Here is a 25422-nt window from a genome sequence, read left to right on the forward strand (position 1 = left end):
TGTGATTCGACATTTCTATGAGTGAGAGTCTCTAATTGGCCCTCAGTCCTCCAGATTAACAGAGAACCAATGACAGAAGCAGCACTAAGGTATAATTATTTGAATTTTAGCAAAACACGAAATGAATCCGCGAAATTCACGGGTCTCTAGAAATAGCTAATTTGTTAGTGCCGCGGACAGGAGAAAGGGTTTTCGGGAACAGCCTGTGGAACAAACGCGGCGAGAAAGTGGACCCGTGGACGGCGGAAACCGGCACCATGCGTTAAGCGCCGTCATCCTGTCGGAGGAAGGGGAGACGATTTGGGGCTGAAGCATTGACCAAGATGCCTCTCCAAGCAGAATGGCAGTTGGGCAACGCGGCTGCGGTATAAATGGGCCGGCGGCCGCGCCGACCCGCAGCACGATGACGTCTCACGGAGTGTTGCTGCTGGCGGCGGTCTGCGGCAGTCTTGTGGCGGCTCAGCTGGACACGTCAGCCAGCTACCCGGCCGGCTACGGCCTGGGCTACAACCTGGGCGGCATGGGCTACCTGGGGGGCGGCGGCGGCGCGCTGCAGTCCGTGTTCTCGGGCGGCCAGGCGGGGGGCGGCCAGGCGGGGGGCGGCGCGCTGCACAAGTCGTCGCTGTGGCAGGGCGGCGGCGGAAGCCGGGCCGGGGGCGGCGCGGTGGTGTCCCAGGGCGCCGCGGGCGGCGGGGGCGGCAGCAGCTTCGCGCAGAACGGCTACTTCGGCGCCGGGGGCGGCGCCAGCAACAGCTACCAGAAGGGCGGGGCGCTGATGGGCGGCGGCGGCTACTCGCAGTCAGGTGATCGCTGCTCTGCGTGTACCATGTCTTCGTGGTCCTGTGCATTCTCGGACGATATCGACTTTGTGCGTGCAGAGGTGGTGCTTTATTGAGACCAAACAATTTCGCCTTTTCTTTCGTGATGGTGTACAATTCAAATAATGTTATATTGTGATCGGTTCACACCTTATGTGAAGGACTCTGAGCAAATGAAAAAAACCTGGACAAAAGAAGTATCGCATAAAGTGCAACCCAGTTTATACATGCCAATGAGAAGAGAAATATCTTACCGAGAATGTAGAGGACTGTGCAGTATATTGTGAAGATCATTGAACCCGCAAATTATTTAGTCATAAGTAGGGGCATGCAGATTTCGCGAAAAGATTTCGAGACTAGATGAAAGTTAAAACACTATAGCATCGTCTGTGTTTCGTGATTGGGTGAGTTTCTCCCAGGTACATATCGATTGTAACAACACCAATCACAGTGATTCAGTGCGGAAGCAAACGCGTCCTGAGTGGCTCAGTCAGATAAGGCAACGACTTCTCTCGCAGACGGCCGCCAATCTCAAGGAAGAAACCGCAGGTGCGGGTATAACTTGTTGCAGTCTAATAAGTGTTCAAATCTTTTCGCGAAAAATGCCTGCCCCTAGTCATAAGTGACTCATGTGACAGGAAGACTTCACTTTTTGATGTTTCGACACACTTTGTCCATATTTGCATTTCTTTTCTCATTGGTTCAGATAGGCGGAAGAAGTTCGTTCCGCACTCAACTCAACCAATGAGGAGAGACATACTGCAAGTGCATAAAGACTTTGATCACTTTTGAGACACGAAAAGTTTTGCAATATTATCTGGAACCAAGGTGGGCTCCAAATTCTCCTAACATGACCATTACGCTGTTACCTGTTGGTTGGATGCCGCCACATTGTGAGCCTTGTGTTCTGGTCGCACATGACCAGGCCATGTGCTTTATTTCAACATTGTTATTGGCCCTTTGTACTCTAAATCTTGTGTAGGTAATCAAGTCTCGGTCTAACACTCTATGTTGATTTTTTTAAATTTTTCATCGTAACTTTTAACTGAGAGCTGTTTCTAAAATTTTAACTCAATACCTTTATTACATTTGTTGTTCTGCCACAACTATTTTCAACAGACACTCACTTATTGTATTTTCATGGATGTAAAAAGGCACGCAAGTTTTCTTTATTATCATCGTCACTTTCGTCGCGAATTTTTATACCAACATATTTTTAGGGACCGGAAAAATTCGTGGATTCGTTTCGCGTTATGCTAGAATCCAAACACATGTACCTTCATATTCCTTCTGTGATTGGCTCACAGTTTATCTGCAGGATATTGAGCCAGTGAAAAACCTTTAACAAAAGATGTATCGAATCGGAAGCATCCAAGTTGACAAGTCTCACAAGTCAGTAGCCAATGAGCATGTGGTATTTGGCCGAGTATGTAGGGGATCGTGAAGTCTATTCTAGAGGTCATTGAAACCGCGAATTTTTCCAGTACGTACCCATTATATTACACTAAATTAAAATATGTGGAAAATCCTTGTGGCAGAAAAACAAAGTAAAAATTTAGAAATAGCCCTTAAAAAATATTATGGAGACAAAGCTAAAAAAAATCAACATCACGTGTAAGGTCAAACCTTAACTCTAATGGGTATATATTATTTGTGGGCATCCCCAAAAATGCGTTTCGTTTTCAAACATAGACAATGTGTGGGTTGCCATATGTGTAAAAAAAGTAAATAACTACTGCTGACGTAATCACTACAGTCCCGGAAATTTCGCGGATTCCTCTGGCCTCAGGATAGAATTCAAAGTTATAGGTGTGTTCGACCCATGTTTACTTTCCCATTGGTTGATTTCTTAGCGAGAACATTTTTATCCTTGTTATTTGGTACTACCTGATTCGCCTACTTCTCTCCTAGCTGGACATCGTTGGCTCACGGTCGTAGAGGGGCGTGTCCAGATAACTGCGGTCCAACCATGAACACAGTGCGACAGTGTGGAGGTTTGCATTCTAGCTTGCGACTAAATGAATCCGCGAAAATTCCGTGGCTCTAGCTATCACCATACAAACAGCCCCCCCCCCCCCCCTCCCCGGCCAACATGTCATTAAAAATAAGCAAAGCAAAGACCCCTGCCCTCCTATACTTATACGGATTCACGAAAATGGAAGAGTTGGGTATCGCTCAACTTCGTTACGTGTATCCGTACATGACCGCCACCTCATGCGTGCTAGTTTACATACTCTTTTTCGTTGTTTACGTACCCGCGTGCGTGATCCGGCTCAGATTACGTACGCGGATACGTAATACGTAATGGCATGCAGATTTCGCGAAAAGATTTTGGTACTAGATTATAGTTAAAACAATCTAGCATCGTTTGTGTTTCGTGATTGGGAGAGTTTCTCCCAGGTACATGTCGATTGTAGCAACACCAATCACAGTGATTCAATGCGGAAGCAAACGTGTCCTGAGTGGCTCGGTCAAACAAGGCGACGACTTCTCTCGCAGACGGTCGCAAATCACAAGGAAGAAACCGCTGGTGCGGGTATACCTTGTTGCAGTCTAATAAGTGTTCAGATCTTTTCGCGAAAAATTCCTGCTCCTAGTAATACGTAGGGACCGGAATAAATTCGCGGATTCATTTAGCGACAGGATAAATTTCAACCATGCATACCTATAAGCTAATTCCGCTATTGGCATACAGGATATAGGGAATATTTCTGGCCAATAAAAAAAAAAGAATTACCGAATCACAGGCTACCAATTTCAGACGTCTCACTAGTCGGCAGCCAATGAACATATGACATTTGCCCGAATTTACGTAGACTGTGAAGTCTATCCTAGAGGTAATGGAAAACACGAATTGTTCCAGTCCCTAATAATAAGTAAATTTTTTTTTGTTTGAGTTAGTGGCAATAGGACAAATAATTGCCAACTGCCAAATTATTTGTGACTGAGCTGCTATTGTGATTGAAGTATTTTTACTGGCGTACATTCCAGGGACTCGCTGCAATTCTTTGTCCAAAGAGGTAGATGATTTGAGTTTCATCATCTCTAGTGCTGCTTAAATATTCATATGCTGAAAAAGTTTCTCAACTCACCGCCCAGAGCTTAATAATATATTCTGCGCAGTATAACTGTCTTTGAAGTAAGCATTCATTTCTCGCGTTTTGTGTTTCACACTATAAGCAGCTTCATCCCATTTTGAACTACACAACATGAACTCATTTGTTCATTTCATTAAAAAATATTTAAAAAATTAGGTCTTAAATTCCATAGCTATTCAATCCATATATATGGGTATTACTTGTTTTATTTTATATGGTGTTAGAGTCCTAAGGTTATGCCAGAGATATGTTGGGAAACGGCTTTCAAAATAAATCTTAACTATATTCATGCACAAGATATCACTTGAACCCATGACTACAGGTTCAGACTTCGAGTGTACTGAGCACTACATTAGCTCTGCCAACCTTTTGGGGAAAAAACTCCTTGCACGTAAATGACAACAGTCATCATTAAATACACTTTATATATTATAAACCCGCTTTCTTTGGAACAGTTAATTTATTTACACTTAAATAAACTTTAAATACACTATAAAACCACTTTCTTTGCGAAAATGTTTTTTGCAAAAAAAATTGCATGTCATATTAGATGTATATTTTCAGTAAAAGCAGGCTTAGATTGTCAATAGATAGTACAACAACTTTAAAAATGACAAAATTAGCTACTATTGCTGCAAAGAAAGTTGAACTAATGTGACATTAAAGAAAATTTAATGTAAAAATAAACCAAACATATCAAAGATAGTTTTGCTAGCAATAATTATTTTATCGTTGGTATCATGTTAGCTTAAATTAATATGAACAAAAACTAGTTTTTTTTTTTTTCATTTTGCCATAAAAAAGTGACTTAACGGTGAAAGGTTAACCACTATCTCCGTTACAGAAAATATTTTTGTTTAGTTCTTGAGGTTAACTTTTACGACAATGGAACTAATTTTCCTGGCCAAAACTCGGTAACATGGTGGTGAGACGTCACGTCTAGGTCTCGAGTCGTGATGACAGTTTCGCAAGATTTCCTGAAATCTCCCTAGGAAATTGCTGGGATTAGACTATTCCATGCCAAAGACCGGAGTTGGTTACTTGGCCAGCACCTGTATTTGTGAAATAATGTTGTTGCATTGCTGCGTCTCTAATGATGTTCTGTCGTTTAAATGGGTTTAAACTAAGCAACTTGCTGGTTAAATTTCCTGCAGTAAGACCAACAAGGAGGGACCTTCGAGATTTACTTTGTTTCCCGGGACCAGGATGAACTCCACATACTTGTACACAAATAATTGCATTTCAATGGGACATTTTAATTTTGTATTATTAATTATTATTAGAGACCTGAAAAATTCGCACATTATTTCACGATAGGCTAGAATCTTAAAACTGTGCATTTCTGCTGCTTCGTGATTGGGCCACAGTATATCTGAAGTACTTTAGGGCAATGGAAAAATGTAAACAAAAGATGTTGCGAATCACGAGCATCCCAGTTAACAGGTGCTGCGAGTCAGTAGCCAATGAGCGGATGCAATTCTCCCGAGTGCATAGAGGATCATGGAGTCCATCCTATAAGTCATTGAAATCGCGAATTTTTCCGGTCTCTAATTATTATTATTGAAGTGAAACTTCTTTACTGAGGGGGCAACAATATTCTAGCGTTACGAAAATTCCGATCGCGTGAGGGGAATAGTTAGTTACGGGGTGGGGTAACCGGTAGAGCAGGACAGTGCGTCAGCGGTGACGCCACTCCAACGCATGCGCTAGCGGTCAAATGGGAAGACGGCTTGGTGGAGGGGGGAAGGAAGAATAGGTACTTAGTAGAGCATGCTATATGCTAGTTGTAACGGCTGGGGGGGGGGGGGGGAGAGATAGAAATGACGCAGCAGTGATGCTACGAAAATCTTGTAACGCCGCTTGTGTTTGTCTACTCCTTGATTTTCGTAACGGCTGACGATTGACGCTGACATATTTATTTTATGTTATTTAAATAATCTACAATTTATTTATTCTTGTGAAAAATAGTTGTGCAATTGAGTATATAATTATCATTAGAGACCTGAAAAATTCGCGAATTCATTTAATGTTATGCTAAAATTCAAATAATTATACCTTAGTGCTGCTTCTGCCATTGTTTCACTGTTTAATCTAGACATCTAGAGGAATAAGGGCCAATTAGAGACCCTCACTCATAGAAGTGTCGAATCACAGGCCACCCAGTCGAGACGACTCACAAGTCAGCAGCCAATGTAAGTAGTATGGTTTGGGGGCTCCGAGATCAGGGTTCAGGGTGTGGTGCCGGTGCCGGCTCCGCCATCTTGGATTGTGACGTCACGGCGGCCATCTTGGAGGAGTGTAACGGGACATAGCGTAACGGGACAAGCTTGACCTTGAATCTGATCCTCAAAACGGGTCAAAATTTGCCAAAATTGGGCAAAATTTGCCCAAAATTCGCCAAAATTTCCATTTCTGTGGAAAAAAGTTCCACCAAAAAATCTCAAAAAATTCCACAAATTAAAAATTTCTCTTTTCGAGGGAAAAATTTCCCGTTTCGAGGGAAAAATTCCCGTTTTTAGTCCTTAAAAATCCCAGCGGCTGAAAATTCCTAAAACTGGCTTAAGCATCCTTAACTCAAGCCAACATTAAGCCATTTATAGGATTATGACGTCATCGTTGCAATTTCCGTTACGGCCGCCATCTTTAACTTTTTTATTATCTGATTTTAATGAAATTTTTTTTTAAATTTATAAAAAAATTAAATTAATAAAATTTTAATATATTTTTTATAAAAAATATACTTTTTAGACACGGAGCTCGGAGTCCTCGGTTCGAACCCGACGAGGTCAAAAAAACTAAAAATGGCGACAGACTCCTTCCCTCGTGGTGGGTGCTGGCAGACTGACTCCCACCACTTTTTATCATCATCTAGTATGACGTCATGGCCGCCATCTTGTCTTCGATGCTGGAAGCCATCATCATTGTATCGTCGGCTAGAGTGCGCCGATGACATGTTAGTTTAATTCGTATCCGCTAGAGTGCAGTAATCATTTATTATTGCTGTGTCACCCGCCATCTTGTCATTTGGCCACCATCTTGGAATCGTGTAATTATTTAGCTAGAAATTCGTAAAAAATTCCAACATTCATTAAATAAATCACTCATTAATTTACAGATTGATTCGATCAGTTTCAGTCCTTGGTTCGATACCCGATCGATGCAATAATGTTTAATTTGATGTAAAAAAATAATAATTTCATTATTCCATGTTCAACATTCTTAAAGAGACATTAAAACCTTTACTGTCATCATCATCCTATAAGCCACCAACACCAACATATTGGTAATTCATAATTTTAATGCTAGAGATTCGGGAAAAAGTTCAGATATCATTAAATAAATTTCCAATCAATGTACTGATTAATTAGATCAACTTAGGTCCTTGGTACGATTCTGGACGATGAAAAAAATATCAATTTAACATAATAGTAACAGGTTCGAGGAATTAAACACCACAAGTTCTTTCACAAACATAATATTTATTACATAATTTCTATTCTACTACAGGATCACTTACGAAAGCCAGCAAATTTACAATCATTTAGTTCCGCAACGGTGTGAAATGACTAATTCTTAGCTCCAATCGGTTTATACTAGACAGAGTCCAGCCAGAACCTTTACAGACATAGTCCACCTCTTCTTGACAGAGTTTCTGGATACCGTTTTTAACAGTTTGCTTCACATCGTTAGAACTGTAAATTACTGCAGCCGATGTCTTGAATGCACACTTCTTCACTTTGTCATCGAACGGATATGGCTTTCCATATATACAGTCCAACCACAAGTTATATTTCAAAGGTCCGTTTGTTGCTACATCATCAGTAAGCTGATTGATTATCTTCTGTCTGATATCGTCAAGAAAATTACAAATGTCCTTCGACTCACCGAACGTATTTAGATAATAGTAGTCTTTCAACGTTCCACGAAATGCAGACTGCGCCAAGTAGAAGCCATTATCGTTCACTTGTAATGCTCCGAACACAGTCTTAGGTTTAGTTCCATGTTCAGACGTCATAACAATCGGTTGCTGGGCATCTGTTCTTTTGGTTGTACGCTTTCGTGTCTCCAATCTAAAGCGAGGAGTCGAAATGTCGGCAGGTAGTTCAACAGTAGGAGCACAGACTCCACCTTTACATTTTTTCGCATGATGTCGCAAACTGTCAATTCGAGTAAACCATTTAAGGCACTCATCACATCGAAACTTCATGCGAGAAGGATTCTTCGTACATTTGCTCCGCTCATGTCTTCGTGCATCATGGGAAAATGCGAACGACGTATCACAGTAGCTGCAAGGATACCGTGGTGATGAAGACGATCCTTTCAGACCCGATCCAGATACAGACGTTGCAACAGTAGTACCATTTCCAGGCATTCTCTTATGCACATCGATGCATCGTTGTTGCGACGAAACCTTTACTTTCTGCCGCACAGCAGGACCTTTGCATGCCTTCATGTGCGTTTTCATATTATCTTTTCTGGCAAACTGCTTATGACATTTCTCACAAACAAACATTTTACGATATAGGTTCTTGGCACATTCGCTCCTCTCGTGTCGTCGAGCATTGCTGCTGTTTGAGAAAATCTTGTCACAGTAACAACACCGATGTTCGTTAGTTGTTGTCGATTCGGCATCCATTGAAGCCTCCATCGAGGGCGAAACGAAGTTCGTCGAGTTTTCCAGCACAGCCAGCACTTACCGGCATTAAAGTCTCTTCTGCTGGTGGTATCGCGTCTGATGAAGTCTCCTCCAGTGTTGTCGCCGTGGTTGTCAACGGAATCTGCTCCTTCTCCGTCGTAGCTGTCGTCAAGGTTCCCGTAGTCGACGGTACAACCTCCATCGAGTTCGACGTTAAAGACGGTAAAGATGCCATCGAGGTCTCAAGAACAGATAATTGACACGACTTATGCACCAGAAGAAACAAACTAGACGATCCTTACACCGCCGACGTCAGTAACAAACTGAGCGATCTACTGTCTAGGACTCGCTTATATACATGCACCGTATGGAATAATACGCTAGTCAAATCAAGAACCATTTACAATAATACTAGAGTCAAATCTACAAATTAAAAAAGAGGATCATTTGATCGAAAAAAAATTCGATCTCTCCAATATACGCCAGGCTCCAAGAGCTACAATTCACGTCATCAGATCCATCTACATTTTGCTCCTATGCTTCAATTGACCATTAGCTGCAAGTTCTCCAACAGCTCCATCAGCTCCAACACGTAATGTACGCAATGTACGCGCAATACATGCAATTTACGTACAATAAATGTAATGATCACACAGTACACACAGGAAACGGAACGTACACACAGTACACACAGAAAACGGAACGTACACACAGTACACACAGGAAACTGAACGTACACACAGTACACACAGGAAACAGAACGTACACACAGTACACACAGGAAACGGAATGTACACACAGTACACACAGGAAACGGAACGTACACGCAATTTACGCAAAGTACACGCAATGTACGCAATGTACACAATATATATGCAATGTACACACAATGACTACGCTTCGTTCGCGCAGGACAAGCATTTAATGAAAACGAAGCACGTTTGGACGGAAATTCTATAAAACGAAAGCTCATTTAACGAAAAGGAGGCACATTCTCTCGTTCATTCAACTTGGTAGGATACGATCATCAATGATAAGTTAGGATATAATCTCTCCAACAGTCTATGAATCCAACAGTTTATATTTCCATTAGCCATCGACTCCAACAGTCATTGGCTCCAACAGTCATTGGCTCCAACAGTCATTGGCTCCAACAGTCATTGCCTCCAACAGTCATTGGCTCCAACGGCCTTTTGGTTCATCAGCTCCAATGATATTTGGTTAGAATGCTACGACTCTAAGAGACTATGAGACTACAATTCTACGAGTGTACAAGACTCCTCCAACTACCTTCAAGTGTACAAAGCTCCAACTACTTCAGCAGCATTATGTTATAAGATTACATGACTGCTTGTTTACATAGCTACAAGTCAACGAGGCTACTTGGCTACGTAGCTACAAGTATACGAGGCTCCAAGCCATCATGACTACGCGACTACGAGCCATGAGGTAACGAGACTACGTGACTACGGGTATTCAAGCTTACGAGACTGCGAGGCTACAGAGCTACGAAGCTTCTAGAACATAAGTTTACGAGACTGCGAGAATACAGGACTGCAAGTGTACACGAGTACTTGACTACTTCTTAGCTTCATCAGCTCCAAATGGCTCCAACAGGTCCAACAGCCTCCAAATGCTTAACACAGCTCCAAATGGCTCCAAATGCTCCAAACGGCCTCCAAATGCTTGACAGCTCCAAATGTCTCCAGCAGCTCCAAATGCTCCAACAGCTCCAAAAAAAAGGCTCCAAATGCTCCAACAGCCTCCAAATGCTTAACACAGCTCCAAATGGCTCCAAATGCTTGACAGCTCCAAATGCATAACACAGCTCCAAATGGCTCCAAATGCTCCAAACGGCCTCCAAATGCTTGACAGCTCCAAATGTCTCCAGCAGCTCCAAATGCTCCAACAGCTCCAAAAAAAGGCTCCAAATGCTCCAACAGCCTCCAAATGCTTAACACAGCTCCAAATGGCTCCAAATGCTTGGCAGCTCCAAATGCTTCAAAAGGCTCCAAATGCTCCAAATGGCTCCAAATGCTCCAAACGACCTCCAAATGCTTGACAGCTCCAAAAGGCTCCAAATGCTTAACACAGCTCCAAATGCTTCAAAAGGCTCCAATTATCGCATCTGTCTTCGTCGGCATTTTCTCTTTTGCTCCCACTGCTCCAACAGCATTATGTTATATGATTCCATGGATACTTTGTTACGTAGCTACAGGTCTACGAGGTTCCAATGCATCATGTTTACGAAGCTTCCAGAACACAAGGTTACGAGACTGCGAGGCTACAGGACTACGAAGCTTCCAGGACACGAGGCTACATGGCTACGAGACTACATGACTCTAACTGATTACAATAGCACCACTCAGTGGTGAGAGTTAGGTTATCTAATGCAAAGCAAATTGATGCAAGTAGTTCTGGCTGTCATCAACAGATGTAGCCACGTGTTGCTTGCAGGTGAATATTAATTAGTTATTTTATGTGGGATGCGGGATGCTCACTAACGATCGCAAAAGAAGGAGGGCTTCGCTAGACACCAAGGAGAAGGAAGTTCGTCCATCCTGTTAGTGCTTCTTAGATTTCTCAGAGATTATTTGACTGAATAATGATATATATTTTTTTTAAATTTCCACCTGATAAAAATTTACAAGTGCTGATTTATTGGCAGAATTTCAATAATTAAATGCAACCTTGAATAAAAAAATGACATGACTCATTAAGTAAAAAATTCTTCATGCAGAGATCAATTCCTCATCAGTAACCAGAAGCACTCGGAGAAAACCATCAGATGTCTAGTCAGGAATAATCAGGAGGACACGGAGAAAACCATCATAAAGTTAGCAAGAATAATCAGCAGCACACGGAGAAAACCAACAAAATATTGACAAGAATAATCAGGAGCACACGGAGAAAACCACCAAAATATTGACAAGAATAATCAGGAGCACACGGAGAAAACCGCCGCAAGTTTTCTTTGATATCATAAAATTTCAGGAAAAAATAGTAATAAAAAATAAAAAAAAATAAAATAAAAAAAATACATAAACAGATTCTGCTAGCTTGTGAACTTCTCATTGTTGAACAAAGATAGAGTTCTAGTACAAGCCAGAATCTGTTTATGTATTTTTTTTATTTTATTTTTTTTAATTTTTTATTACTATTTTTTCCTGAAATTTTATGATATTAAAGAAAACTTGCGGCGGTTTTCTCCGTGTGCTCCTGATTATTCTTGTCAATATTTTGGTGGTTTTCTCCGTGTGCTCCTGATTATTCTTGTCAATATTTTGTTGGTTTTCTCCGTGTGCTGCTGATTATTCTTGCTAATTTTATGATGGTTTTCTCCGTGTCCTCCTGATTATTCCTGACTAGACATCTGATGGTTTTCTCCGAGTGCTTCTGGTTACTGATGAGGAATTGATCTCTGCATGAAGAATTTTTTACTTAATGAGTCATGTCATTTTTTTATTCAAGGTTGCATTTAATTATTGAAATTCTGCCAATAAATCAGCACTTGTAAATTTTTATCAGGTGGAAATTTAAAAAAAATATATATCATTATTCAGTCAAATAATCTCTGAGAAATCTAAGAAGCACTAACAGGATGGACGAACTTCCTTCTCCTTGGTGTCTAGCGAAGCCCTCCTTCTTTTGCGATCGTTAGTGAGCATCCCGCATCCCACATAAAATAACTAATTAATATTCACCTGCAAGCAACACGTGGCTACATCTGTTGATGACAGCCAGAACTACTTGCATCAATTTGCTTTGCATTAGATAACCTAACTCTCACCACTGAGTGGTGCTATTGTAATCAGTTAGAGTCATGTAGTCTCGTAGCCATGTAGCCTCGTGTCCTGGAAGCTTCGTAGTCCTGTAGCCTCGCAGTCTCGTAACCTTGTGTTCTGGAAGCTTCGTAAACATGATGCATTGGAACCTCGTAGACCTGTAGCTACGTAACAAAGTATCCATGGAATCATATAACATAATGCTGTTGGAGCAGTGGGAGCAAAAGAGAAAATGCCGACGAAGACAGATGCGATAATTGGAGCCTTTTGAAGCATTTGGAGCTGTGTTAAGCATTTGGAGCCTTTTGGAGCTGTCAAGCATTTGGAGGTCGTTTGGAGCATTTGGAGCCATTTGGAGCATTTGGAGCCTTTTGAAGCATTTGGAGCTGCCAAGCATTTGGAGCCATTTGGAGCTGTGTTAAGCATTTGGAGGCTGTTGGAGCATTTGGAGCCTTTTTTTGGAGCTGTTGGAGCATTTGGAGCTGCTGGAGACATTTGGAGCTGTCAAGCATTTGGAGGCCGTTTGGAGCATTTGGAGCCATTTGGAGCTGTGTTATGCATTTGGAGCTGTCAAGCATTTGGAGCCATTTGGAGCTGTGTTAAGCATTTGGAGGCTGTTGGAGCATTTGGAGCCTTTTTTTTGGAGCTGTTGGAGCATTTGGAGCTGCTGGAGACATTTGGAGCTGTCAAGCATTTGGAGGCCGTTTGGAGCATTTGGAGCCATTTGGAGCTGAGTTAAGCATTTGGAGGCTGTTGGACCTGTTGGAGCCATTTGGAGCTGATGAAGCTAAGAAGTAGTCAAGTACTCGTGTACACTTGCAGTCCTGTATTCTCGCAGTCTCGTAAACTTATGTTCTAGAAGCTTCGTAGCTCTGTAGCCTCGCAGTCTCGTAAGCTTGAATACCCGTAGTCACGTAGTCTCGTTACCTCATGGCTCGTAGTCGCGTAGTCATGATGGCTTGGAGCCTCGTATACTTGTAGCTACGTAGCCAAGTAGCCTCGTTGACTTGTAGCTATGTAAACAAGCAGTCATGTAATCTTATAACATAATGCTGCTGAAGTAGTTGGAGCTTTGTACACTTGAAGGTAGTTGGAGGAGTCTTGTACACTCGTAGAATTGTAGTCTCATAGTCTCTTAGAGTCGTAGCATTCTAACCAAATATCATTGGAGCTGATGAACCAAAAGGCCGTTGGAGCCAATGACTGTTGGAGGCAATGACTGTTGGAGCCAATGACTGTTGGAGCCAATGACTGTTGGAGCCAATGACTGTTGGAGTCGATGGCTAATGGAAATATAAACTGTTGGATTCATAGACTGTTGGAGAGATTATATCCTAACTTATCATTGATGATCGTATCCTACCAAGTTGAATGAACGAGAGAATGTGCCTCCTTTTCGTTAAATGAGCTTTCGTTTTATAGAATTTCCGTCCAAACGTGCTTCGTTTTCATTAAATGCTTGTCCTGCGCGAACGAAGCGTAGTCATTGTGTGTACATTGCATATATATTGTGTACATTGCGTACATTGCGTGTACTTTGCGTAAATTGCGTGTACGTTCCGTTTCCTGTGTGTACTGTGTGTACATTCCGTTTCCTGTGTGTACTGTGTGTACGTTCTGTTTCCTGTGTGTACTGTGTGTACGTTCAGTTTCCTGTGTGTACTGTGTGTACGTTCCGTTTTCTGTGTGTACTGTGTGTACGTTCCGTTTCCTGTGTGTACTGTGTGATCATTACATTTATTGTACGTAAATTGCATGTATTGCGCGTACATTGCGTACATTACGTGTTGGAGCTGATGGAGCTGTTGGAGAACTTGCAGCTAATGGTCAATTGAAGCATAGGAGCAAAATGTAGATGGATCTGATGACGTGAATTGTAGCTCTTGGAGCCTGGCGTATATTGGAGAGATCGAATTTTTTTTCGATCAAATGATCCACTTTTTTAATTTGTAGATTTGACTCTAGTATTATTGTAAATGGTTCTTGATTTGACTAGCGTATTATTCCATACGGTGCATGTATATAAGCGAGTCCTAGACAGTAGATCGCTCAGTTTGTTACTGACGTCGGCGGTGTAAGGATCGTCTAGTTTGTTTCTTCTGGTGCATAAGTCGTGTCAATTATCTGTTCTTGAGACCTCGATGGCATCTTTACCGTCTTTAACGTCGAACTCGATGGAGGTTGTACCGTCGACTACGGGAACCTTGACGACAGCTACGACGGAGAAGGAGCAGATTCCGTTGACAACCACGGCGACAACACTGGAGGAGACTTCATCAGACGCGATACCACCAGCAGAAGAGACTTTAATGCCGGTAGTGCTGGCTGTGCAGGAAAACTCGACGAACTTCGTTTCGCCCTCGATGGAGGCTTCAATGGATGCCGAATCGACAACAACTAACGAACATCGGTGTTGTTACTGTGACAAGATTTTCTCAAACAGCAGCAATGCTCGACGACACGAGAGGAGCGAATGTGCCAAGAACCTATATCGTAAAATGTTTGTTTGTGAGAAATGTCATAAGCAGTTTGCCAGAAAAGATAATATGAAAACGCACATGAAGGCATGCAAAGGTCCTGCTGTGCGGCAGAAAGTAAAGGTTTCGTCGCAACAACGATGCATCGATGTGCATAAGAGAATGCCTGGAAATGGTACTACTGTTGCAACGTCTGTATCTGGATCGGGTCTGAAAGGATCGTCTTCATCACCACGGTATCCTTGCAGCTACTGTGATACGTCGTTCGCATTTTCCCATGATGCACGAAGACATGAGCGGAGCAAATGTACGAAGAATCCTTCTCGCATGAAGTTTCGATGTGATGAGTGCCTTAAATGGTTTACTCGAATTGACAGTTTGCGACATCATGCGAAAAAATGTAAAGGTGGAGTCTGTGCTCCTACTGTTGAACTACCTGCCGACATTTCGACTCCTCGCTTTAGATTGGAGACACGAAAGCGTACAACCAAAAGAACAGATGCCCAGCAACCGATTGTTATGACGTCTGAACATGGAACTAAACCTAAGACTGTGTTCGGAGCATTACAAGTGAACGATAATGGCTTCTACTTGGCGCAGTCTGCATTTCGTGGAACGTTGAAAGACTACTATTATCTAAATACGTTCGGTGAGTCGAAGGACATTTGTAATTTTCTTGACGATATCAGACAGAAGATAATCAATCAGCTTACTGATGATGTAGCAACAAACGGACCTTTGAAATATAACTTGTGGTTGGACTGTATATATGGAAAGCCATATCCGTTCGATGACAAAGTGAAGAAGTGTGCATTCAAGACATCGGCTGCAGTAATTTACAGTTCTAACGATGTGAAGCAAACTGTTAAAAACGGTATCCAGAAACTCTGTCAAGAAGAGGTGGACTATGTCTGTAAAGGTTCTGGCTGGACTCTGTCTAGTATAAACCGATTGGAGCTAAGAATTAGTCATTTCACACCGTTGCGGAACTAAATGATTGTAAATTTGCTGGCTTTCGTAAGTGATCCTGTAGTAGAATAGAAATTATGTAATAAATATTATGTTTGTGAAAGAACTTGTGGTGTTTAATTCCTCGAACCTGTTACTATTATGTTAAATTGATATTTTTTTCATCGTCCAGAATCGTACCAAGGACCTAAGTTGATCTAATTAATCAGTACATTGATTGGAAATTTATTTAATGATATCTGAACTTTTTCCCGAATCTCTAGCATTAAAATTATGAATTACCAATATGTTGGTGTTGGTGGCTTATAGGATGATGATGACAGTAAAGGTTTTAATGTCTCTTTAAGAATGTTGAACATGGAATAATGAAATTATTATTTTTTTACATCAAATTAAACATTATTGCATCGATCGGGTATCGAACCAAGGACTGAAACTGATCGAATCAATCTGTAAATTAATGAGTGATTTATTTAATGAATGTTGGAATTTTTTACGAATTTCTAGCTAAATAATTACACGATTCCAAGATGGTGGCCAAATGACAAGATGGCGGGTGACACAGCAATAATAAATGATTACTGCACTCTAGCGGATACGAATTAAACTAACATGTCATCGGCGCACTCTAGCCGACGATACAATGATGATGGCTTCCAGCATCGAAGACAAGATGGCGGCCATGACGTCATACTAGATGATGATAAAAAGTGGTGGGAGTCAGTCTGCCAGCACCCACCACGAGGGAAGGAGTCTGTCGCCATTTTTAGTTTTTTTGACCTCGTCGGGTTCGAACCGAGGACTCCGAGCTCCGTGTCTAAAAAGTATATTTTTTATAAAAAATATATTAAAATTTTATTAATTTAATTTTTTTATAAATTTAAAAAAAAATTTCATTAAAATCAGATAATAAAAAAGTTAAAGATGGCGGCCGTAACGGAAATTGCAACGATGACGTCATAATCCTATAAATGGCTTAATGTTGGCTTGAGTTAAGGATGCTTAAGCCAGTTTTAGGAATTTTCAGCCGCTGGGATTTTTAAGGACTAAAAACGGGAATTTTTCCCTCGAAACGGGAAATTTTTCCCTCGAAAAGAGAAATTTTTAATTTGTGGAATTTTTTGAGATTTTTTGGTGGAACTTTTTTCCACAGAAATGGAAATTTTGGCGAATTTTGGGCAAATTTTGCCCAATTTTGGCAAATTTTGACCCGTTTTGAGGATCAGATTCAAGGTCAAGCTTGTCCCGTTACGCTATGTCCCGTTACACTCCTCCAAGATGGCCGCCGTGACGTCACAATCCAAGATGGCGGAGCCGGCACCGGCACCACACCCTGAACCCTGATCTCGGAGCCCCCAAACCATACTACTAATGTACAGGTGGCATTTGCCCGACTGTGTAGAGGATATTGGAGTTTATCCTGGAGGTCATCGAACCCGCGAATTATTCCGGTCTCTAATTATCATTTATTTTTATGTGGATAGTTCGATCGAAAATTCTAATAATGTATCTCTATCTATATATGTACCTAAAAAGCAAGAAGTTTCACTTCTGTCGTGCTTGAACTCAACAGGCACAGTTTTTATTATTATTGGTTTTCTGTCCTTCTGGGTTTGTTGAAACTACCTACGATCCGACAAGAACGCCGTCTGAATTGCATTATAATGGTACGCATCTCAGTTATCTCAGTTATAACGCGAATTTCACAGGATTTTTGACGTGACAACGTGTAATAAATCGATGAACGCCGGCTGCACGCACGAAAAAGTGTCCCGTTGCGCACATTGTCCCGTTACGCTGTGTCCCGTTACGCTCATTGTACACTTGCGCCGCATCTATCTCTCTTCCACTCGATTGGAACAACCATCGATTTGACTTTTTCGAGGCACATTAAACTTGAAACACTCCCATTAGTTTCCTACTTTTCCTATCATCGTCCTATCCTTAACAGAATAACACAGATTGGAAGAAGTTAAATATCAAACATGTATAAAAGTTATAATTAAAATAATCTCTTCGTTAAAGTAATAAACATATTTGAATTAATGAGTGCAAATAAAAGTAAATTTATCAATTAAATTGTAGATTTCATTTCACTCTTTCTTTGTATCCATACAAAATAGTGATAATTCAATAAAAATGATTCAATTTTATTCATATAAGTATGCACATCAATGTTTTGTTATGACGTTGTCACGTTAAACTATCGTCCGTAAACCGACTTTACAGACAACCAATTTTGTTTTCAAGACATATTCCAAACTATAACTTAAATTAGTGCTTATAAACTGTGGCATTAATTGGTGTTTATCTTTAATGTTTGATTGTGCTGACAATACAGTTGTCTCTAGGAAGAATGTGGTTACGGAACAAATAGAGCGTCAATTATTTAGCTTATTCTTCACGCGACAGGCTGGGTTAAATTTCTGTATATGTTTTAAAATGTTTTAAATACTACTTCATCGTGATCTTTGGCTGATATAAGGTTCATAGGCTTCTCATCTTTTGTGCTGGGCTCAACTTAAGTGACGTAACACTATTCCTGGGCTGCAGTGCTCACAGACTTTCGGGTGTATTCAAGAGAACTGGCGTTCAACAAAGCAAAGCAGCAGTATGCGTGCTTCAAGTCTTCTACTTCGCTGCTGACATATTTCGCGCTGTCTTCGTGCCTCTAAGAATAGGAGGTGAACATGTAAGAAGCTATGCTGAAGGAGGGGGGGGGGGGGAGAGGAAGAAAAAGCGCTAACTAGTTCACGGGCGATCAATATCAGCCAACTTGCATATTTTCGCAATAAATGTCAGGAGTCTTTTTCACCTTCAGCCAATTCATGGCAGAAAAGATGTTTAAAGCATTAAGTTCAAACGTAAAATACAAAAAATTGTAAAAATAAAGATTTAATTATACCTTGTAGAAAGGGTTTTTCTTGTACTTGTTATACGTACGTTTACAATAATCACTTCTCAAAACCAAGTAAAATTAAAGATAGGTAGGGGCATGCAGATTTCGCGAAAAGATTTCGAGACTAGATGAAAGTTAAAACACTATAGCATCGTCTGTGTTTCGTATTTGGGTGAGTTTCTCCCAGATACATATCGATAGGGACAGGAAAAATTCGCGGGTTCAATGATCTGTAGGATGAGCTCCATAGTTCTACGTACACTCGGTCAAATGTCACTCACTCATTGGCTGCTGTCTTGTGAGACGTCCCAACGTAGCAGCCTGTGATTCGATACAGCTTTGGATGAGTGTTTCTCATTGGCCCAGAGTCATCCAGGTGAGTTGTGAGCCAATAGCAGAGGCAGCACTGAGGTATAACTATTTGTATTTTAGCCTATCGCAAAATGAATTCGCGAAATTTTCCGGTCTCTACATATCGATTGTAACAAACACCAATCACAGTGATTCAGTGTGGAAGTAAACGCGTCCTGAGTGGCTCGGTCAAATGAGGCAACGACTTCACTCGCAGACGGCCGCCAATCACAAGGAAGAAACCAAAGGTGTGGGTATACCTTGTTGCAGTCCAATAGACGTTCAGATCTTTTCGCGAAAAATGCCTGCCTCTACTTATAATTATATAATATTTAAAATGATGTTTAAACAAAACTGATACAAACAATTCCAATAAAATAGCCATTTCTACACGTGTCCCTTTCAGAATGCCCGGACACAACACAAGTTCCGTTATGTCGGAGCAGTTATGGGCATACATTTTCGTCGTAGAACATTCTTATCTTTAGAATCACGGTTATTCGCGGATACACTGCGCAGAAAAGTCGACTTTAGGCACATACACATCTTCCTCGCGTTAATGATTGGACTACAGTGCTCTTGGCATGCTCTTGACGGCCCTGAGCCAGTTGTAAACAAGGAGAAGTGTTAGCCCAATCACCTGTAACCCGATGTAACCTTGCTATCGACCAATAAGTAGGGCCATGTAGTTTTCGCGAAAACATTTATAGACCAGCTTTGTGATAAAACACTGTAGCATCGTCTGTGTTCCGTGATTGGTTGTTTCTTTCCGTTGCATGTTTACTGTCGGTCCACAAATCACAGTCGTTCATTGCGAAAGCCATCACGTTCTGACTGGCCTGGCCAAACAGGGCGATGGCTTCTCTTGCAGACGGCAGCCAATTGCAAGGAAACAATCGCTAACGCGAACATAACTTTTTGCAGTCTAACGAGCTATCAGATTTATTCGCGAAAAACACCTACCCCTACCAATAAGTTCTCTGGAACGTCTTGTTTTTGTTTAGCCAAGTTGAGTCTATCCTGGAGTGAAGTCAAATACCTGAAATAATCGTGAAAATACCTAGTTTCATTGGCTACTGACTTGTGAGACCTGTCAACTGGAATGCTTTAGATTCTATATTTCTTTGGTTGAAGGTTTTTCATTGTCTTAAAGTCCTTCAGATAAATTGTGAGCCAATCACAGAAGCAATATGAAGGTACATTTGTTTGGTTTTCTAGCATAACGCGAAATGAATCCGCGAATTTTCCTGTGTCTATCAATGGCCAAAAACTGAGCCATACTTGAGTTATTTGAAGCTGGTTAATGAGTTTCACTATTATTGATTTCAAGATCGATGTAATGTGGATATCTCAATCAGCGTAGGAATGAAAATTTCTAGGCTACAGTTGAAAATAACTCAGGAAGTATTTTCGGTTGTACTTTTTTTTTTTGGGGGGGGGGGGGGGGGGTAAGTGAGGGGAGCCTTAGCATTTCGTCGATAGCAGAGACACTAACACACGGCGATAGAGACTAGGGATATTAGAACAGGAATAAATAAGCCACGTTCTAGAGATTGGAACAGTCGAAATATCGGTACTGATTTCGGAACACCATGGAAAATGGAAATCAGGATAGACAGACCAGTTTTAGAATACGGTCCTCTGCACAGAAAATAATTGTCTGTGCTTTTAAAAAAGACTCCTTGGAAACCAGTTGCCAAGAAATTTTTTTTTCATACTACGAGGAAGCTAGTGTATGTGTGAGACACGTGGCTATAATTATTTTTGCGTGTATGAAAATTTTGTTTCGATATAATAGCCTACTGAGTATTTGTTACGAAAATTGGTGCATAATATTATATTTAATCAATATTTAATTCAATCATAGCTTTTTTAAAAACCATGGAAAAATAATCGAATATTCAAAAATTTGACTTTATTTTGATGTAACATGCTTGTGTGCGCAAGCTATTCAAGGAACGGTTTACAAATAACGTTAACTATTGGTGGTACTAGGACTGCGCAAAGCATAAATGCCCGGATAAGAATCCGAACCAATACTACTACCAACACTATTTTCAAGTGATACAGATGTTCTCATACAAGTGATCAAATTTACAAATACCTACACTTTTACATGAATATTCTTGTTCCGTATACCAAAACAAAAAAATTCCGTATGTAATGCGAGTCTAGTGTGTTACCAACTGCGCCACCTTGCCTCATTGTCCTGGACTCCCAAGGACACACGAGATAAGGACGTGTTTCAAAATGTTTCTGCACAATCAACTGAAATGTCTGTAGAATCTCTTTAACGTGTAAAACCCCCGACTCTCGCTGTGTTGCCACATCAGTACGACGCCTCGTAGATAAGAGACTGGACAAATTCGCAGCTTTATTTTGCGATAGGCTAAAATCAAAATTGTAATAGCTTTGGCTTGCTTCTGTAACTAGCCCGTATTATTTGCCAATGGGTAGAGACCTGCAAAATTCGCGGATTCATTCGGTGATAGGCTAGAATTCAAACACATATACCTCTTAGATAATTTTGCAATTGGCTTACTGTTCATCTGGACGAATCTCAACCAGTTATAACTAGAGCCACGGAATTTTCGCGCATTCATTTAGTCGCAAGCTAGAATGCAAACCTCCACACTGTCGCACTGTGTTCATGATTGGACCGCAGTTATCTGGACACGCCCCTCTACGACCGTGAGCCAACGATGTCCAGCTAGGAGAGAAGTAAGCGAATCAGGTAGTGCCAAATAACAAGGATAAAAATGTTCTCGCTAAGAAATCAACCAATGGGAAAGTAAACATGGGTCGAGCACACCTATAACTTTGAATTCTATCCTGACGTCAGAGGAATCCGCGAAATTTCCGGGACTCTAGTTATAACCCTCAACCAAAGAAGGATAGAATCACAGACAAACCAGCTGAGACGACTTACAAGTCGGCAGCCAATGAACTTGCGTTATTTGCCCGAGTGTACAGAGGTATGTGCAGTCTATCCTGAAGACCATCGAAACCGCGAATTTTGCAGGTCTCTAGGCATAAGAAACATCCATAACGAATAAAAAGAGGAATATGCATACACACTGATGACAAGCCAAAATCAGCCGATGTGGAAAGTTGAATTCACTAACAGCACAGAGAATTATGTGGAAAAAATGAGTCAGAAAAGTATCACAGAACAGACGAACACAGTGGCCCGACAATGAATAAGTGTTTGGTAAGGGGGGGGGGGGGGGGTAGTTGGAGGAATATAAGACTCCCCGAAAGCCTAAGAAATCCATTCCCCCCAACAAAAGGAAATAATTTGAAAGCAATAGCGGGCAAAGAGGTTCTACATCCACCCTCCCCCCGGAATGATATTCTGTGTACGCTCCTGGATACGACAAGTTGGTACGAGAATAATAAATAAGGACAAAAACGGTCTTGGGCAACACAGCGAAAAATAGACGAACCCAACCAACATTTTTAATCATTCTTCCCAACTGGAAGAACCGTTTAAAGAACGTATCCGTGTAGAGATCTGAAAACGATAAAATAAATAATTATAATAATAATAATAATAATAATAATAATAACAATAACAATATTTTTTGAGCTACGGGAAGTACCGAGGTACCGCCCTTGTGTTTTCGGAGCGCGGCCGTTCCAGCGACTGTGATTTCGGAACGCGGTCGTGTCGTCGAGAGCCGCTCCTCAGTTCCCGCGAACGGCGCTATGACGTCAGCGTAGGCGTGGGGCCGGGTGACGCAACAGTGTCACGTGACTGCCGCGTCTGCACTCTGCGGCACGCCGCTGCGCTCGGAATCCTGGCGCACCGGAGACGAGAGCGTGGGGAAACATTCTATGTCCGTGAGAAGAAATTCCAAGCATGCCAGTGGCGTAGCCAGGATTTGTGTATGGGGGGTGTTAAGAAGCATGCAACCTCCCCCCCCCCCACCTACCGTATTAAAGCGGGGGGTCCGGGGGTCCTCCCCCGGGAAAATTGGGATTTTAAGGTGTAAAGTAGTGCTATTTTAGCGGTTTTCGGTACTTAAATTTAAATATTGTAATGGTAAAAATTTTATTAACTTTAATATGTAATTTGTTTGAGTGATGAATAAGAAATTTATTAAAGATTTGGTGCTAAGGGGGGGGGGGGGGGGGTTGAACCCCTAACCCCCCCCCCCCCCAGGCTACGCCCCTGCAAGCATCCACAAGTAGCTAATAAATAGTCGTGATTATTATTGTGATTATATAACTCCCTTCGCCTGTCTAGGCACGCTTCAGAAGAAACCACGCGATTTAAAAACTATTCAATATATCAGAGTGGTGTCTGTTTACGAAAAGTATTAAAAAATACGCTGAGGGCGGATTATTAGTATCTACTGTTTCCGAATTTCATTTTTAAACTGTATTTTTAGGAGCATTAAAAGGGTTGAAAAGTATGTTTTTTTTTGACGTGACGTCTAATAAATCGATGAACGCCGGCTGTACGTACGAAAAAGTGTCCCGTTACGCACATTGTTCCGTTACGCTGTGTCCCGTTACGCTCATTGTTCCGTTACGCTGTCAGCGAGTGCAGTAATAATAGGTTATGTTACAATTGACTAAAAAATTATGGTGATTCATATAATTGATGATAGATATTTTATTACAGTTTATTTATATGAAAACTTGTTCATAATTATATTTAAACTTTATAGCTAACCGCCAGTTTTTAAAATTAATTACTTGTCATCTACACGTGAACTGTTTCGTCGACTGTTTATAAAGTGAAGTGAAAAGTTAATGTGGTTTTCATTACTTATTACAACAACAATTTCGGCAATAAAGGTTAATTATTCTTGCATTTTAAAAATCTGATTACTAGGTAGTATAATTTCAAGTATTTATTCTTTTATTATTAAAATAAAAATTATTCAATTTTATTCATAAAAGTATGCAATCATTTCATGAATGTTTTGTTATGGCGTTCTCACGTTAAACTATCGTCCGTAAACCGACTTTACAGACAACCAATTTTTTTCAGAATAAATTTTATACATGAAACTCCCGATGCAGATTCTTGAAAGCACTCAAGGGACTTACATTACACCTTTATCTGAATTTCTCCTCCATATAATGTTATAATGACCGCTCTCATTTCATAGTTGTCCTATATGCACGACGAGAAGACTATGCGTCAGTTCAATGTCTTGCGCTTAGAGGCGATACCGCGCTAGAAGCACCAGCGAGCGTCGCACTTATCACTCCGCCGCACTAACGCAGACACCCTTGACTAGGCGGGCCTCTTAAAATTTACGACAGCTTAGATAACAGTTTGTTATTCACACCTAAGTTGAGCTAATATTCACTTTATTCCTTAAGTTATTATATTATTTACAATTGTTTCCCTGCTCTGCAGTTTTTATACTAAAAGTTCTGGAGTAAAAGAAAAATATAGTTTCTGCCTCCACACACACACATATGCGGGGGGCGATTTACGACGACGTTTTTTTTTTAGGAAATACACAGCTTGAGCAAACGTTTACGAACTAATTCTAATGTGTTTACTTTCGCTTATAGTCCCGTCGACATCAATCAATAGCGTACGTTCTGGGGGGGGGGGGGGGGGATATCCTCCCCTCCTCCAAAAAATAAAAATTTATAAAAATATAGCATTCCCACCAACAAAAGGAAGGCATTTGAAAGCGAAGAGTGGGCAAAGGAGTTTTATAACACAACCTCTTCTCCCCCCCCCCTCCCGCTAATTCCTTCAATAGAGAAATGAAATTCTGCGTACACTCTTGACATCAAGGTCATTGGAGAAGGACGATGGTGAGGAACGGTGTTTTTTTGGGGGGGGTGGAGGGGGGAGGGGAGTAGGGAGTGAGTACCCTGATAAAATTTGTCGGCAACATTCGCCACGTTTTTCAATTCCATAATTTACGAACTGCCGCTCTGAACACGGTACGACTTTATTAGCCAATCAAGTTTCCATTCTGATTTCAAACGAGAAGCGTAGGTCGTTAAAATGGCGGTATTGGTATTCGTACACGTACATGGGGTTTCAAAACAGTTTTTCTCGAATACATTACGTGGAACTAAATGTTAAAATCAGTCCGTGGCTAAATAAATAAATATTTTAACTAAAATGAAAACTAAAATAAAAATAAAATCATAGTGTATGTGCCCTCCAGTTTTCCGCCCATATTATAACGATTAAAAAAAAAAAAAAAAAAAACATGGCTTTACGAAAAAAAAAAAAAAAAAGAGTTGTTCGTACAGGGATAAAAATAAGCTAGTTTGTGAGTATCATATTATAACTAGAGACCCGTAAAATTCGCGGGTTCAGTTCGTGTTATGCTAAAATCAAATAATTATACCTTAGTGCTGCTTCTGTCATTGGTTCACTGTTTATCTGGAGGACTGAGGGC

General features: G+C 41.0%; 1 protein-coding gene across 1 annotated transcript in view; it reads left to right on the forward strand.

Moving 5' to 3' along the window:
- Positions 1-403: 403 nt before the first annotated feature.
- LOC134528857 (uncharacterized) overlaps positions 404-25422 on the forward strand; it is a 43202-nt gene continuing 18183 nt past the window's right edge. The window contains exon 1 of the mRNA XM_063362524.1: positions 404-803. Coding sequence (XP_063218594.1) covers positions 404-803 — 400 coding nt within the window. The remainder of the gene's footprint in view (positions 804-25422) is intronic.

The sequence above is a fragment of the Bacillus rossius genome, chromosome 2, assembly GCF_032445375.1.
Source record: "Bacillus rossius redtenbacheri isolate Brsri chromosome 2, Brsri_v3, whole genome shotgun sequence".
Taxonomy (NCBI): Eukaryota; Metazoa; Arthropoda; class Insecta; order Phasmatodea; family Bacillidae; genus Bacillus; species Bacillus rossius.